Here is a 16,437-nt window from a genome sequence, read left to right on the forward strand (position 1 = left end):
GCCGAGGGTCTGGCGTGGTTACAGAGGGGTCTGTCTTGAAGACTGTTATCTGCACTTCCAGTCACAATATGGCCTTCAAAGCTCTTACCAGGGTAACTAGAACACAGTCAGTTACTGAATTATAAATTCGAGCATTTTCATGGGCTGATTTTTTATATTTTCTCAAAATAAATTTGGCAATTTGAAAAAAGAAGGGGATACAGTTGGGGAGAGGTTGGAGCCAGATGTTGATTTTCTCCCCAACATTATATACCCAATTACATTGTTTATTGAAATGTCTTTGAAATTGACTGTGCTGGCGGACAATAGATAAGGTAAACAAACAAATATGATCCGGATCCAACATCAGCTTAACGACCAACTAGATTTCCAAAGTATGAGCTTTGGAGAGTCAAAACTTTCTTCTACTGCAGACCAATATGGCTACCCACCTAAAACTACCTGGAAGATAGTATTTTTTTCCACTTATCCCTTTTCAAAGGATTCTTGTTTTCTGGATTTCTACACAGGCAACAAAAAGTTGGAAGAGACTTTTTTAATGCCATGGACTAGACTATATCTGAGGATAAGACTGTCATCCTCTGTCGCTTTCTTGGAAATAAATAGTATTAAACTCCCGTTTTGCAGGGAATAAATCCCATTGAAGGCCCTAAATATGATCAAGCAGAAAGTCATATTTACTTCAGCACTACTTTTTTTCCAAACTGTGTGTGTTAAGGATAGCACCGGTGGATCAAATCAAGTTCGACACTGTCCCCCACCCTTTAAAACATGCCTTTGTTAAGAAAATACATATAGGAAAAAAAAAAGAAATATTTTGAAGAAACCATGCATTTTCCTGCTAATTGATACAGGCACTCCCCTTTCTACTCTGGCAAAGACTGGAATTCCCAGAGCAGACAGGCTTGGAAATACATTCACTAAAATATTTTCCCACCGAATCACAGGTTTCCCCCTTCGAGGCATATCACGTGAGGCCCAATGATATTTCAATAAAAATTTTATTGAAATTTCAGTTATTTTAAAGAGTTTGGGGGGTGGGTGAGTGGAGGAGTACAGGGAGGAAAGAACCCCTTAGGAACTTTTCAAGCAATTATATAACACAAAATAGACCTTCATATTTTCATCCGATCAATTGTGGAGCACCAGGTTTTAAAGGTAAGAAGATATGGATTTAGCCTTCCCAAGCAAAGAATATATTTTATCAATGAACATTCACTTGGAGAAAGGGCAGGAGGCGGAGAAGTATATAATGGCATACCCAGACAATTAAAAAGGAGGAAGGGAATCCCAAGGCATGGATGTATTTTTCACAAACCCACTTGAGAAGTGCCTTAGTGTTTCATCAACGTATTTATTAAGCCATTTCTTATGATGGTGCTACCGCTGCAGAATGGAGTCGTATCTGCCCTGTGTCACAGTCCTGCTGTTTCCCCAACCTCTTTAAACTTTTGGTGTCTTTTGCATGCATCAGCCCCCCCCCCCCCAATCACAGTAAACCCAAATAAACCCAGGCCTGAATGTAAACACTCCCCACGTCTCCCTTGATGGATTTTTGCACGATTTGTAAGTTTGAATTCTTTTCCAGGGATCTTGATTTTGAAATGAAAGCGACTTTAAACCCAGAAAGAAGACAGCTGCAGTCCTTATTTACAGTCTATGTACAATCTCAATAAATTAAATTTTAATTTCCAGTATTCATATGCCATCTATTTACAAGTTATCAATTAATTACATAAATACTTTATCAACAGTGTCCACTTTTCTTCTTCTTCTCGGTAATATGTTTTAAACCTTATTATTGCATATACAGTAAAAGGGGGGGGATCTGAAACTCTACAAGGAACAAAGGCCCCTTTAAAAATAAAATCAAATAATCCCAACCCCTGTTTCTTTTCCCAACTACATTTTAAATTGTTGCTACAAGAAGAATTTAAAGGGGGGAGTCTTTTGTTTTGTTGGGGGGGGGGAATCGTCCCTGGGATTTTAAGCAAGCATTTAAAAAAAAACCTCCCAAAGACGACGATTAGAACGGAGCATGCAAAGCCAAATTCTGCGGCTGACAGGCATCACGCTATCAAAGGGCAACACCCTCCCTTAACAAAGATTGACAAGGGCCACTATCAGGCGTTTTTTCTGTTTGTTTGTTAACGAACTGATATGCAAAGTCCCTCGTTCTTATTATCCCGGAAAGAAGCAACCCGCGAGCCTTTCTCTGGGCCGCCTTTCTTCTCCTTTTCTCTTCTTGTGTACACAGGGATCGAACAATAGCAGAAAGCCGATCCCGGGCTCAGCGCCTCTCCTGAACCTGTGCCGCCACCCCCCTCCCCAAATCCAATGGACGCCACAGTCCGGTTCCGAATAGCAGCTTGCAAGCGCGACTCCGTCGTCTTCCCTCCCTTCCTGCTTTGCGCGCCCAAAGCGGAAGAATCGGGGTCCGAGCCAGGAGGGGAAGAACGGGGTCCCCACTTCGGAAGGGGGCAGCGGGTGGGTGTGGGGGGCTCTCTAGGGCGATCCGCTCCGGGCTCTGTCTTGCTTGGATTCCAGTCCGCTCACCAAGCGCTGGATGTTTTGCAACTCGCTCGTCGCTTCCTTGTCCGAGCAGAGTTTGGGGGAGAGGGAGACGGAGCCCGAGGACAGAGTGGAGGAGCGGCTGTTGAGTTCCGAGCCGGAATCCAAGGCTCCCGAGGCCGGGCTGGATGCTAAGGCGCCGACTTTGCCCTCCGCTCCGCCGCCGCCGCCGACCAGGGAGGGCATGGCGGTGGTGAGCAAGTTGCTGCTGTCCGGAAGGGGCACCGGCACGGAGTAGGGGCTATAGCGGAGTCGGGGGCGCACGGCGCTGAGGAAGGGGTGCCGGTGCACCGAGCTGGTGGCTGCCGTCGAGGCGGCGGCGGCCGCTGCCATGTAGGTGTAGGGGTAAGGGAAGAGGCTTCCGAAGGGAGACATGGCCAAGCCCTGCAGGGAGAAAGGAAGCAGCAAAGGGGCTGTGGTCAGTCAGCAGCTGGCGGAAGGGAGGAGTCACAAGCTTGGTGCAAGAATACACAGAAGGGCGTAAAGACCCCCCCCCCCCCACCAGACGATCACCTATGGGAGGCTCGACTAAGAGAGTGCGCCTGCGCACAACCCCCCAGCCTCTTGTACACACACACACACACGCACGCACGCACCCTGGTGCACGTGGAGAGCGGAACTCTCTCGGAGCCCCTGCGAGGCGTTTCCCAGCCAATCCCTGGTTCATTCCCTGGCGCCGGCCCTGCAGCTTGCAGCCCAGGGCGTCCAGCCAAAAGACGGAGGCTACTTTTAGATTTCCTTCTCAGCCATCCATCTCTCGAGGTGCTGAGCACCCTCGGCTGCCATTCCAACCGCTGGACTCAACACCTCCCGAGAAAAAGGGAACCGAGAAGGAGGGAGGCTTTCTTTAAATAAAAAAAGCCCAGATTTTAGGCAAAGGAAACTTTGATCTCGCTTTGGACAAGATTCGGTTGCAAATAATATCGGCAGCCGGCCTGCAGAGAGCAGATACTGTCCTAGAAAGAGTACAGGGATTTCCCTCCCGGGCTTCTCCCTCCTTAAAAGATTGTTCCTCCTTTGGAGGAACGCCTTGTGTGATATCTGGCCGTCCGTCTGCTCACACAGAAACGGTTATGAAACTAAAAGCGACCCACGGGCCTGATTTCCTATCCCAGGCAGACCTGCCTTCAAGTCTCCACTCAGACAAAAAAAAAATTAGCTCGTGCCCTGCGGCTGAGTCAGCATGTCCCAAACCAGGCTGGTAGGTGCGTTGTAAAGATTTCAGAGCAGGAAAGACAGCAAAAGACAAAGGCATAAAACTAGCGCCCTAAAATCTGGCGCAGAGCATCGGATCTGCCTAGAAACTCCCTTGCCCCACCTCCAGACCTCTCATAGAAAGGGTTGTCTTTGGCCAAAGAACTGGGGGGCCTGTGGGCTGCTCCGGGGCAGCTATGCAAAATGCTACTTTCCAGGGTAAGAGAGAGAATCCTGCTTTCTGGACAAGAGGCCCTGGGGCCCTGGGAGGCGCCTTCTCTTCTGTCTCAGCTTGGGAACTGGAGAGGAGCCTTCCTCTGGCCATCCCAGCCCACCTTTGGAAAGCCACCCGGGCCGGCGCGGAGCGGGGCATAAATACCTGCGAGGCCAAGACGTGCTGCTGCAGGTGAAAGGGTAGCGCCGCTGCGGCCGCCGCTGCCGCCGAAGCTCCGGACAGTCCCTGCGCCGCTGCTGCCGCCGCCGTGGCCATGGCCGTGTTATCCAGGCCGCTCATTCCCGCCGAGGCGCCGGAGACGGTGGCCAGCAGAGGGCCCATCCCGGCCATGCTGGAGAAGGCGCCGCCCATGGCGAACTGGCCCGGGTGCAGGAGCAAGGGGTGCCCGTTGCCCAGCGGGTTGAAGAACTGCTGTCCGGCCAGGCCCGGGGGGAAGGCCAGGCTGGGCAAGTGTCCCTGGGCCAGGTGCCCGCCGCTGTCCGTCTGCACCGTCAGGGGGGCGAAGGGCTCCTTGGCCAAGCCTCGGCAGTCCTCCCGCGGGGGGCTCTTGACCTCTTCCCCTGCCAGGCTCCGAGTGCTGGAGGAAATGGTGGCCGGGCTGTGCCTGGAGTCCGGGGCCGCCTTGGAGGCGCTCTCCCTGCCCCTGCTGCCCGCAGAGTCCGGGGGGTAGGGGGAAGGTTTGGAGGGGCTGTGCTTCTCTCGCGCCTCCCCTGCTCCTCCTCCGGCGCCGGGGGCCGCGGCCGCCGAACTGTTGTTGACCGTGAGGGCCGTGGTGGTGGTGATTTTGCCGGAGTCGCTGGCCTCCAGGGGGTCTTCTTTGCTTTCCGAATCGCTTTCTCCATCGCTGGGACACAAATCTGGCGGGGAAAGGGGGGCAGGTGAGGAGCAAATTCGGAGGATCTGGCAAAGGAGGAAGGACCAGCAGCCCTGGAGAGGGCTCTGGCGGCAGCCCTCAGGGGGAGCTCCTTGCCTCTCCCTCCCCACCCCCTGAAATCTGGGACCTCCGCGCAGCCCCTTCGAGCTGAGCCCAACAGGTTTCTGGAGGGTGAGCAGAACAGGAAATGACTCCTTCGGTTGTGCTCTCCCCTTCCCTTCGCTGGCAGAGGCCTCCAAGCAGCCTCCTGTCTGGCCCGCAATACATAAGGCAGCTAAAATTATGCAGATTTTAAAAGGCTTTTCTCAGGGGGGCGATGAGCCCGAGTATGGCCGAGCCCATGCCAGAAGAATGCAGAAGCATTCTCTGATTTACTACTTAAAGCAGAAAGTACAGACGGGTCACCTCACAAGTAGGCACTGGACAGATTCAAAAGTCCTCACTAGGCGGGGAGGTCCAGTTTCTCATATGGGTGAGCTCAGCATGCAAGTAAACCTATTCATTTTTTCAACAATAAATTTCCGCTTGGGAGGAAGGGAATGCTCATTTTCCAGGTTTTATTTATCAGCTGCTCTTGGAACGGTTCTTCTTCTTCAAATGCATGGAAGTTTAGATTCGAGTCTGGCTTCTTTCTAGTCTTGGACTCTGTGCCTGCTCTATACTGTAAGCCCTCCCTCTTTTATTTTCTCCTTCCACACTGGAGCCCTTTGAGAGTCAGTCTCTCTCTCACAGAAAGCCAAAATCTGCCATTTAAAAAAGAGACTATAAAAATCAAATTAAACTCTGATCAGTTCTGCCAGCATTGCTCACTTCAAGTCATGCAGCCAAAGTGCTTCGCTTCCACTGCAGCCCAAATGTTCAGGAGAAAGAAAGAAAGAAAGAAAGAAAGAAAGAAAGAAAGAAAGAAAGAAAGAAAGAAAGAAAGAAAGAAAGAAAGAAAGAAAGAAAGAAAGAAAGAAAGAAAGAAAGAAAGAAAAAGAATTGAATCGAAGTCTCACTGCTTTCCTGTACAGTCAAGTGGGACTGAAGGGGGGCAGGGGAGGGAGAAACCCTTCCTTAATAAAAAAAAATCCAGTATGAATATTAATGGAGTGGTTGTTGTAACGTTGAACTTTTGCCCCGTGGTCTGTCTTTGCTCCCCTGCCTCAGTCGGTGCTGGCTGACTCCGTTCAGACCACAGAAGATATATAGATACAAGTCGGAAAGGGAGATTTTTAACGTTTTGAGCTTTTTCTGCAGATCCGTTTGCAAAACCAGTACTTTTTTAAAAAACAGCCTCAAGAACACGGGCCAAAAAGGCAATAACTCAGAAGTGCAAAGAAAGCGATGGAGAAAGAGATGAAGCCCCCCACCCCGCCAAGGAGAGAACAGAGATATACAGAAGGAGGAGTTGAAAACTGTCCTCACCTTTAAGGTTCGAGGTGCCCACAGCAGACACGGCGGGAGAGGTGGACTGGGCAAAACATTTAAAAGCTGTTTGTTCGCTAGATGACTCGTCTGAGGTCCCGTTTTCTTTTTTCTGCCTCTCATCATAAACCCTCATCGACTGAAGGGTGAGTTGTTTTCTGGAGAGAGAGAAAGAGATCAGTGGGTGCCAACTCAAAACCAAAGAGATCACACCGATGCGCACTCACCCCCAAAATCCAACTCCGTCTCATTTCAAGGGAGTATAGGCGGGCTGGGGCTTCACCCCAACATTCAGAACTGGCTTCCAAATTAGGACTGTATCCCAAACACACCGGAGACCAAAGCCTCATTGAGCGCTTGTTGGTGACAGGTAGGGGAGCTGCGGTATTAACATTTGCTTTCTAACCCAGTGTATATGGAACTGAAGTCCCATAGATCTTCACTGAGTAATATTTATAAAATTGTGGCCTTGTGCTGAGATCCATGACCGATTCTCTGGAGTAGGCCCGTAAAAATCAGTGGGATTGCCACTGTAAAGATCAGGCAGCTGAAGGCTTCCATATAGACTGTTTGTTGGAGCAAAACTGAGTGTTTGCTTAAGAGAATTCCGGTTCAGCGTTTAGCAGTGGCTTGCGGTGCTTCTCTTGGCAGAAGGGTAAAAGGGGGGGGGGGTTGCCCATTAAAACGAACTGCACCGGACTGGTTTCCAAGTTTAGAAAGCATTGAAAAGCCAAAACCTTCACACTTGAGCCAGTTGTGGCCAGATCAGGGCGCGCACACATCTCCTCTACAAATGCAGCCCATACACAGCCCCCTCTCCACAATACACACAACTCACAGCCCCCCTCCCAGTTTTCCTGATAGTGACATCTGAAACAGATCCTCTGCAAATTCATCAGTCCAGATAGGAAAAACTCAACTTTCCAAAATTTAGTAAAGTTTTGGGGTGGTGATCAAATAAAGAAGGAAGCTGAGATCTAGGGAAGACAACATTAAAATGTTGTGCTGCTCCTGGAATTTAGGCAGAATCTGATCCATTGCCTGAATCTGAATTTTATTCGTTGTTTTTTATTCTTTGTTTTTTATTTTTTTATTCTTAGGCTAAATATTCTCCCCGCGTGTCTCTCTCTGTCCATCTCTATTCCTCTGCCCATACATTGCCTATATCACTTATGGTTAAAACATATTAGGCAGGATCCAGCCTAATACTTCATCTCAAGGGGAGAAGCCAAGCACATGCCTAAAGCTGCATTCTCCTATGTACTCTTACTTGGTCTTAAATCCTTTACTTCTAAGTAAATATACAGGACTGCACTATACCTCTTTCCAAAGGAAAGGGTGCTTAATATAGTGCGGATGATACCCAGTTTCCACGTATTTGAACATTTTGCACATAGTTCTAGACAACTATTCTCATGGAAAGGGAGCCTTACATAATCACCAGTTCCCAGCTAAGAAGCCACTCAGATCCCAAGTTGCTTATTCAATTTCTCCCTTCATTTGCACCGCATGCTTTAAACTTCACCCTTTTCTTATGAAGTTATATTTGAAACCAAACACTTCACGTGCATGCGCTTAAGATCAGGTTAGTGCAAGATCTGAGGAGATCCCTTTACTGTTGCTTCTTAGAAGACCAACAGCTTCTGCCACATTATTCTCCCCCCTCCTTTTCTGCTCGACATTTCTCTTTGCAACTGGGTGCCAATTACAAACACATGTCCTAGCCAATATCCTTGTTTTGGGAGAAGATTTCTCCCTTGGGTGGCATGGAACACCACACTGGGCGCTTTTTAAAAAAGCAGTTTTTTCCAGGCTGGAAGATCCCGCGCCCCCCCCCCCCTCACACACACAGCACAACTGACAGTTAAACACAACACCTCAAAGGAAGAGAGAGATTTTTAGACGGACCTCTGGACTGCCCCTGCAGAGCTGCCAAGTCCAACCAAACATACAGACTTACCTTTTTTCCCTTCTCCCATTCCCTGTGTCACGAAAGCCTTTAGCAAATGGATTGTTGTCGATTTTTAACTGGGTTATCTATTTTTTTAAAAAAAAGAGAGAGGGGAGAAATATAGTGAAAAGAGAATCATTTCTTTTTGCAAGTTTCTTCCCTTCCAAATCAAGGCAGGCATCCCAGCAGGAATTTCTCCTGCTCCTTTCCGATGAAACTAATGGCAATTGTTGGAGAGAGCCTATTCGTTTCTACGGGGTTGTTCGGGTTGTTAGATTGTGCGCTACCGATTTCTTTTGCAAAAAAAATGCAAGCAACAATCCGAGTTGTCTTCCTAAAATTTACAGCCAAAGTGCTGGTTACCTTGGGGGCACCCATAGACCGCCAAAGACTATGTATAGCCATTTCGTTAGTCAATTACATCTCCGCTTGGACTAGTCAATTACACTGCCAGAGCTGTTTGCTTTTGGCTTTGCTAAACCCCCGCCGAGGAATGAATGGAACGCAGCCCTGCCATCCATTAAAAGTTATGTTTCAGTTTAAACTCTTTACCTGCCATAATTAAACCGCAAAGGAACAGTGGTCACCCACTTGCTATAATAAAATACTTTATGTAATTACCTTCTACAGCGATCGTGCTTGTGTGCATGTGAAGGGATGCGGAGGGGAGAGGAGGGGTCGGGTTATATAGAATATCCTGCGCAAAACATACAGGCTTTTAGCACGATCTATGGCCCTTTTCAAGCTTTTGAGATCACGCTGAAAATATTTGCACCTCTCTGGTTTCCCAATTGACGTTATATTCGAGGTTATTTGGGCCAAAGTCAAGCAACTAAGTTCCACTCAAATCCTTACAGGCATGGGGGCGGGGGGGGGGGGAGCAAAGCACCTGCTTAGTTACGAAATCACTGGGACATAGAAAGTCCTAATTTTGGTTAAGTCCTGGCCATTAACTTTTTAAAAATAGGCGTTGCTAGTGCCCTTAGACCCGAAAAGGTCTATCCCCCCACTCTTTCTTTCCCTCTCTTTCCTAGACAGGTACTTTGCTGGTCACGCTGAGTTTTGGGACATAACCTTTATAGTTCTGAATCTTATTTCTCTTCCCTTCAGTCCTTTGGACGGGGTTCGAGTTCAATTTTCGAAATGGTTAAAGGATTGGAGAAACCAGAGCTAAACTTTCGGTTTGGAGTCAATGCGAGGCAGGCCTACCAGGGTCAACCCCATTACTTTCGAATTGCACAGGAAAGTACTTAATGAATCCGACTGGGGCCGCCTAGGTGAGCGCTGGAATGCGGGTTCTGACCTTTGCAAGAGATCGCTTGCGATAATGCGAAAGGCAAGGGCCCTTCGGTTCAATTACAATGCGCTTTTACACGCAATTTCATGGCAATCAGACAAGTGCATTCTCGTTTGGACGGGGCTAGGTGAGAGAGAGAGGGAGAGAGAGAGAGAGAGAGAGAGAGAGCGCTGGGGGTGGGGGTAATCAAAGGAAGGGAGGCACAAGCCATTTGCTCCGAAGGGCTCTAGCCTGCTATGCTGGAAGACTAGGAGTCCATTCCAAAATTAGGGAACATGTGGCTAGTTCTTTGCAAACTTTGTGGCAGGCCCCCAACTGGCCTTGTTTTCTTGAAAAATCCACAGAAGCAACCACGATAAGACCAGAGAAGCAGACCAGAGAAGAGCCCCACTCAGCACCTCCCTCTCCCACCCCATATCCGGATCCTGTGCACAGACGTACGTCACATTCACTACGACGGAGTTCAGTTTTCGAACGAGCCAGGCTGCAGCATAACACACACCCCTTTCAGAATGCAGGCCGGGGCTTCCAGCTTACAAGCCGTCCAAAAGTTCACAAACCACGGGCTGGGGCGGGGGGGGGGATTCAAGCTCCAAAGTGCTCTAATTTACAGCAAGCAAAAGAACCCAGACCGCTTGGAGTTTTGGGAGTCCTTCGCCTTGAATTCATTACCATAAATTTCCCCATTGGCCACGCTCCCACTTCGGTGGGCAGCCTCCTATAAACAGAATTATGATAATAACTGGGCGTGGGGGGTACACTACCCCCTGTCTCTTTACAGGGCTGGTCCAGCCTTTCTTGTTTAAGACTACTGGACTGGACTCTTGGTTACAGGCCATCTTCCACCCAACCACCCACACACTGTTAAAGAAACCAAAATCTATTAATAAAACACTGCATTATGACGAGGGGGGAGCTTGGAATATAATAAGAAACAGATTTGGGGTTGGTTGCCACTGCAGGTTCAATGAATAAATTAATAGCGGGACCACAGCGAGCAAATCCTAAAGTAGGCACAGAGAACTGCAGAATCTACCGTATCACCTCACCCCTCATAACACCCCCTCCCCAAATTAGTTTTCTCTGGGTATATTGAATATTCGCTATCAGGAGGATTTTAATTTCCCCATTTAAGTTGATTTTGCAAGTGGCCCCAGGGAAAGTGGAAGGCGGGAGGGAGGCCCAAATGTTGGGAATTTTCTAAGCCAATTTCAAAGAGTTATCCAAGGCTCAAGCATACTTCCCCCCTTCCCCTAAATACACTCCTCTTAATCCCCTTACCTTATCGTTCTGGTATGCGGTAACCGCGATGAATTCGGTCTCTGGGAAAACGTAAGTGCGGAAGGTACTGTAAGGCAGTTTGAGGATGTCGTTGGCCCGGACAATGTGGAACCGCGGCTGGTACTTGTGCATAGAGTTCAAGATAGTCTGCAAGGAGGCGAGGGACGAGCGGGAGGGGAGAGAGGCGCACCGAAGACTCTGGTCAGAAGGAAATCGTGGACTATCAACCTCAACTGGAAACTCCAGCTGTGCTCCGCTGCTACCAAGCCGCCAGTCCCTGCCCGCCATCTTACAAGGTCTTGGCAAGGAAATCTTTTGCATTTGTGGAAATCCTCCCCCTCCCTCCCCCAAACAAAAATAACCCGACTGCAGTTACTGAAAACTGGACAGGAGCTAATCTTGGAATCTGTATGAGACAGAGAGAGCTCCAACCGGGCGGGAAAGCCGGAGGCCTCCCGGGAAACCTCGAAGATCGGCAAACGCCTAATAGTAGGCAAGGCTCTTCCCGGTTTCCTCCCGAAGAAAAGAGTATCGATCTGGTTGCTTATACTTGTTACTGGAGTGTTTGCTTTAAAGTTCCATTTGCTATCAGTAAACAGCGAGGCCGGGAGACGAGCTAATGTAAGGAGTGGACTGCCTTCCCGAGCCGCCCACTCCCTTAACAGACATGCTGGGATTTAAAAACGATATGAAATCGGCGGAAATCCAGGCAATTCAACTCCAGGCACGTTCACTGGGCTTGCATAAATTCTACTCCCCCCACCCCTCCGTTTTCTCCTCCTTTTGCTCCCAGTTATCTATATCTTCTTTTCTGTTATTGCATATGGCGTACGTGTGCATACGTTTCTATATGGCATGCGTATATATAGATTTAAGTATGAGACAAATTCAGATATATAGCCGTATGAAGGTAAGGCATATTTCTTCTGTCTCCGCTCCCTCTATTTTAAACTGAGAATCCAGCCATCTTACAGATGAAATTGACCAAGAAGCCATCAGTTTCGGAAGTTTACAAATGCGATTGAAAGTCTTAGAAAGGAACCTCCCTAGACAACCCTCCATTCCACCTCCCCCCCCCACCCCAACACACATTCACACAAAGAAACCAATGACCTTCTAGCATATCTCCCTAACTGCCTGCTAATCTTTTTTGTTTTGTTCTTTTTCAAATTTGAGGTTTCTGAAGATCGAACTTCAAGGCCTTAGCTAAACTCTCAGCTCTGGCTATATATCTGAACCTTGTTTCTTTACAGAAGCTGTATTTTCTTTTTCTTTTTTTCCCCTTGTAAAATATATAGAGGTGTTAGGAAAGGGAGCGAATGAGGGAATATGCGGGACACAAAATTTTTAAAAAAATATTCAAAGCACTCACAAAGCCGTGTTTATCCGAAATATTATTGGTAAGTTTCAGTTTGTGGAACGTGACGACTTTGGACATCCACTGTTCGCCTGTTGCTGGGCTATCCGGATGGATATACATTCTCTTTGGCATTTCAGGGTCGGCTTTCCCGGCCACCATCCACCGGGAATTGTGGAATTTGTATCTACAATCATCTGCCGCCACAATGTCCATCAGCAAGATGTATTTGGCTTTTTTATCCAGCCCTGTGCACCTCACTTTAAAAGGTGGAAACATTCTCCTAACAGATAGACAAGAGAGGCGGAAGAGAAGACACACAGAGAGGGCGAAGAGTTTAGTAAAATACAGCAGTCGTCTCATCGAACAATTCAGCGGCTGATTCCTGTCTGGAAAGAGGTTTTCATAAACTTACAAGGATCCCCCCTTAAAAAAAAAACGTGACTTAGCTATTTAGACTGGAAAAACAGAGCTGCTTCTCCTATTTTTTAAAAAATAAAAAATAAAAAGAAGAAGATAGGCCCTCGCTGGAATGTTGGCATAGATATATGTGTGTGTGTGTGTGTCCATAGGGTATTCATTCATAGTATTTCATGTAATAATATTCCAAATAATATCCCTAATGCACAAATACAGGGGACCTTGACAGGCGACCACACCCCTCCTCAGTTCTTTTTGAAGTTAATTTCCAAATGGCAGAGGGTCTTTTTTGACATGGGTCTTTGTTAATATACACACATACACAGGAACATAAAAATGGGCCCCCAAAGAGTCGATAATGCTATCTGTATTCTTCTTGAAAAACTTGTGGCCACAGCCCTCTTCGGCAATTTAATGAGATTACAGTTTTTTTAAAAAAAATCCTTCCCTGAATTGCAAACTGGGTTTGAAAAGGATTCCTCGGGGGTAATATTAGTTCCCAAAGATGGTCCAGGTATTAAATATAATAATTACAATTAAATGTCAGTTAGGCAGTTCCTAATTGTAGAGGTGTGCCAGGGAAAAATATACCTTCTTATTACCCACTCCCGCCATTTGTTCTCTGAAAGAACTGCAAACTTTTTTTTATTAATGGCGGATAAAAATATTCTGTATTATTATCAAATGTATGATTAGCTAGTTTAAAATAGTCCGGCAACTAGCAGGCCATGTATGCACGTGAGCCCAAACCACTGCTAAAACGCTGAGATCCTAAACACATTTGTATTCTTTTGTCTTGGTGTGTTTGACTGGGACTTTTCTTTCCCTAGGAAGTATACTGCAGAATGCAGCCCAAGCTTGTAATTTACTTTCGGTGGAAATCAACTCAACAGCTCGGTTTGTGGAGACTGATTTACAGGAAACCTGATTTGAAGCGAAAAGCAGTCCTGGAGTCTTAGTGTAGCTGCAGCAGGATCCCATGCCCTTTCCCCTTAAGCCAGTTGCAAACATTTCAGTGGGACTTACTCCCGCGTAAAGGTGCAGAGGGTTACAGGCTGCTGTTACGAAAGCATTCTGATCAAAATCTTCCCACCTATGTACAATCAGGCGCGCTAATAATTCTGTGCACAGGTCGGTGGAGTGTGTGCTCATAGAAGGCATAGTGCACACCTCATGCATGCATGTACAGAAATGCACTCTTACACACATTGCAGGCACACGTCCCTAGATTGCTGCCAGTGTCTTTGGGGGGGGGCTAAAGGGTTTTGCTAGCAGCTTCAGTTCGCAAAACATTTTCATGTTTTCAGAGGAAGCAATGTTACTGTTTTTCTCTCCCCTCCCCCCGAAGGTATGGCAAAGGCCGCCTGTTGGGAAATCTGCTCCAGGGGAAAAGAGGGAGAAGCAGGAAGAGCGGTGGGGGAGACTCAGCTCTGCCAACCGCGACCCGGCCTTACCTTCCTGACTTGGTGATCACCATCTCGGTGCCTCGTTTGTGGAACTGCTCCCAAAGCTCCTTGGCTTCCAGGTGGACTTTGGGGTCATCCTCCACCTCTTCCTCCGGCTCCAGGGTTTTCAAAGGTCTCAGGTGAGCCGCCGCTTGGTGTCCCAGGGAGGAGAAGGGGATGCCGGAGTCCGCCGCCCCGACCAATTGATCCATAATCGGTTTAGCCAGAGCCCCGGGGAGGGAGAGAGCCGCCGCTCCATTGGGGGGCAAAGCCAGAGTCGGGAAGAAAGGGGGCTGGTGTCCCAACACGGCGCTCATGGCGAAGTCCGGTGCCCGGTGAGGTAGGAACGGGTGGTAAGCCATGCTTGTCCCCGGGATTACGGGCTCTCTCATGGAGATGTTCATCCAACTGCCTCGCTCTGATGGGCGGCCTGCGCAAGTTCTGAATCCTGGAGCGGCCTTTAACAGCTCATCCTCGGGCTACAGTTCACGGGAGAAGGCGAGGAGGGGGGAGGAAGGGGGAAAGGGGGAAGAGGGTCGTCAGAAAAGCAGGCGAGCCACCGGAGGGGGTGTGAGTCGAAGGGTGACACGCGCAGCCATCAGACAGTCCACGCCACCGAGCCCAAGCTGGGAAGCATCTTTACCCGGAACTAGGGCGCTTCTTCCTTCGGGATGGAAGCTTTTTCTATGGAGGGCCGGTTGCTTGTTTTGGTTTTTTTAATGTCTGTTTTGGAAAGAATAGGAAAAATGCGGAGAGAAAAGCGTCCTCGGATGCCCAGACTTTGGCCACTGCTTCTGCAAAAAAGCGATGAAAGTGATGGAGCGAAAGGAGACGACGTTCCTTGCAGGTAGATATGCTTCTGGGTGGCTCTGGCCGGCCGGCTGGCTTTCTCTGGTGTGCTGTTGTGTTGCAAATGTGGCAATCGGCGGGGAACAGGCTGAGCTTCCCCCCTCCCGTGGCTACCCCCCTTTTTTATTTCGAACACCAAAGCGGAAAGAAAGGGGGAAACAAATATATATAAATGCAGAGAAAGAGAGAGGAGGAGGAGAAATTATGAATTAAAATAAATCCTGTTCTAATCAGGCTTCTTACGATTAGCAGCGCCAAAAAGTTGTAGCGAAAATGTGGCTTCCGTTTTCCCCTCCCCCTCACCAGCACGCCTTTGCCAAAGTTTGATTCCAGCAAGCCTCTTCCCTCGTCTTCTCTCCGGCGTCCTCTTTGGAATTCTCCTCCCTTCCCACTCTTTGTTTCTTCAATGCCTTTTTTTTTCAAAAATAAGTTTTGCTTTATGAAAGATCGCGGTGGGAAGCCAGGCGCTGCTCTCCGGCTCAGCCGCGGCGAGGGAGAGGTCGAGGAGAGAAAGGGAGAGCCGCGGAGAGACGCCGAGCGAGAGGCGCTCGCCGCCGAGAATCCCCCGTGTGAGTGTGTGTGTCTGAGCCTGGCTGCTTCGCTGCACCGGATTGTATGGATGTGTTGTGGGGTTGCAGGGCAGCTGCGGCATACTTGATTGGCTCTTTGACGCTTTCGGACCAATTGTGTGGCTCCATAGGCGTGGTTTTGACAGGTCGAGCGGAGGGGGACAGAGGCGAGTTATAAAAAGAAGGTGTCGGAAACTGTAACGCTGCAGCAAAGCATCCCCACTGTTCGGTGCCGTGCGAATATGTCAACATGATCAGAGGAGAGGGAGGGAGGGAGGGGAGAGCGGGGCGGGGGCGGGGGCGGGGGCGGGGAGCGCGCGCAGGGGAGGCGAGGCTGGGAGCGAGGAGAGCGCCAGAGCGCAAGGGAGGCGAGCTGCCTCTAGGGGGCTTCGGAGAGGCGAGTTGGCCCGCGACGCAGCCAGCTCCCGCGAGCGAGCGCCAGCCGGGGAAGCGAGGGGGGCCTGGGGGGGGGGGACGCTTCGCTCTTTCTCTCGCGCTGACCCGGCTTGGGACATTTTCAATTTGGACTTATCAACAGCCTCTCCCGGCAAGGTTTTCATTTCATCGCCTTCTCTCCCTCCCTTCATTGGCAGGGAAAGATAAAAGCACGCCGGGCAAGGGAGGGAGGGGGGGACAGAGAGGAGCGGCTGGAGGTTAAGAGAGGGGGGCGTCGATCCACTCGAAGCTTCCCCTCCGGGGGCACGGCGCGGTGCCCTCCCCCCTACACCTACACACACTTCCCCATTTCTCTCCCCTGGAAATCGAAGGCTTGCAGGCCGCTTCTGTCTTTTCTATCTATTCCACCCAGCCTTCTCCCCCCGCCACTGCAGTCACCACACTCAGGCACTCCACTCCTCTGGCCTTATTCGAGAGATTGCAGAAGCGGGGGAGCAGGGGATCGAGGAACACGCACACACACACCCTTACTACCGGCTCGCGTGAGTATGGAGGGGGGCAGGAGGGGGCGCCTAGTATAAGCTGTGCCGT

The 16,437-nt window shown here is 49.2% G+C and overlaps 1 protein-coding gene across 2 annotated transcripts; it reads right to left on the reverse strand.

Moving 5' to 3' along the window:
• Positions 1-1,646: 1,646 nt before the first annotated feature.
• Positions 1,647-15,658, reverse strand: TBX3 (T-box transcription factor 3). Of its 2 annotated transcripts, none has more exons than XM_054995944.1 (7): positions 14,042-15,658; positions 12,183-12,450; positions 10,811-10,957; positions 8,242-8,318; positions 6,282-6,439; positions 4,145-4,857; positions 1,647-2,955 (listed from the first exon to the last, which is right to left on the reverse strand). In XM_054995944.1, exons 1-7 carry the CDS (start codon positions 14,434-14,436, stop codon positions 2,506-2,508), a joined length of 2,208 nt encoding a protein of 735 aa, XP_054851919.1. In that variant the 5' UTR covers positions 14,437-15,658; the 3' UTR covers positions 1,647-2,505. The 2 variants fall into 2 exon arrangements, with proteins under 2 accessions (XP_054851919.1, XP_054851917.1); XM_054995942.1 differs by having other exon boundaries at positions 10,811-11,008.
• Between the last annotated feature and the right edge of the window lie 779 nt (positions 15,659-16,437).

Source organism: Eublepharis macularius, chromosome 13 (assembly GCF_028583425.1).
Source record: "Eublepharis macularius isolate TG4126 chromosome 13, MPM_Emac_v1.0, whole genome shotgun sequence".
In the NCBI taxonomy this organism is placed as follows: Eukaryota; Metazoa; Chordata; class Lepidosauria; order Squamata; family Eublepharidae; genus Eublepharis; species Eublepharis macularius.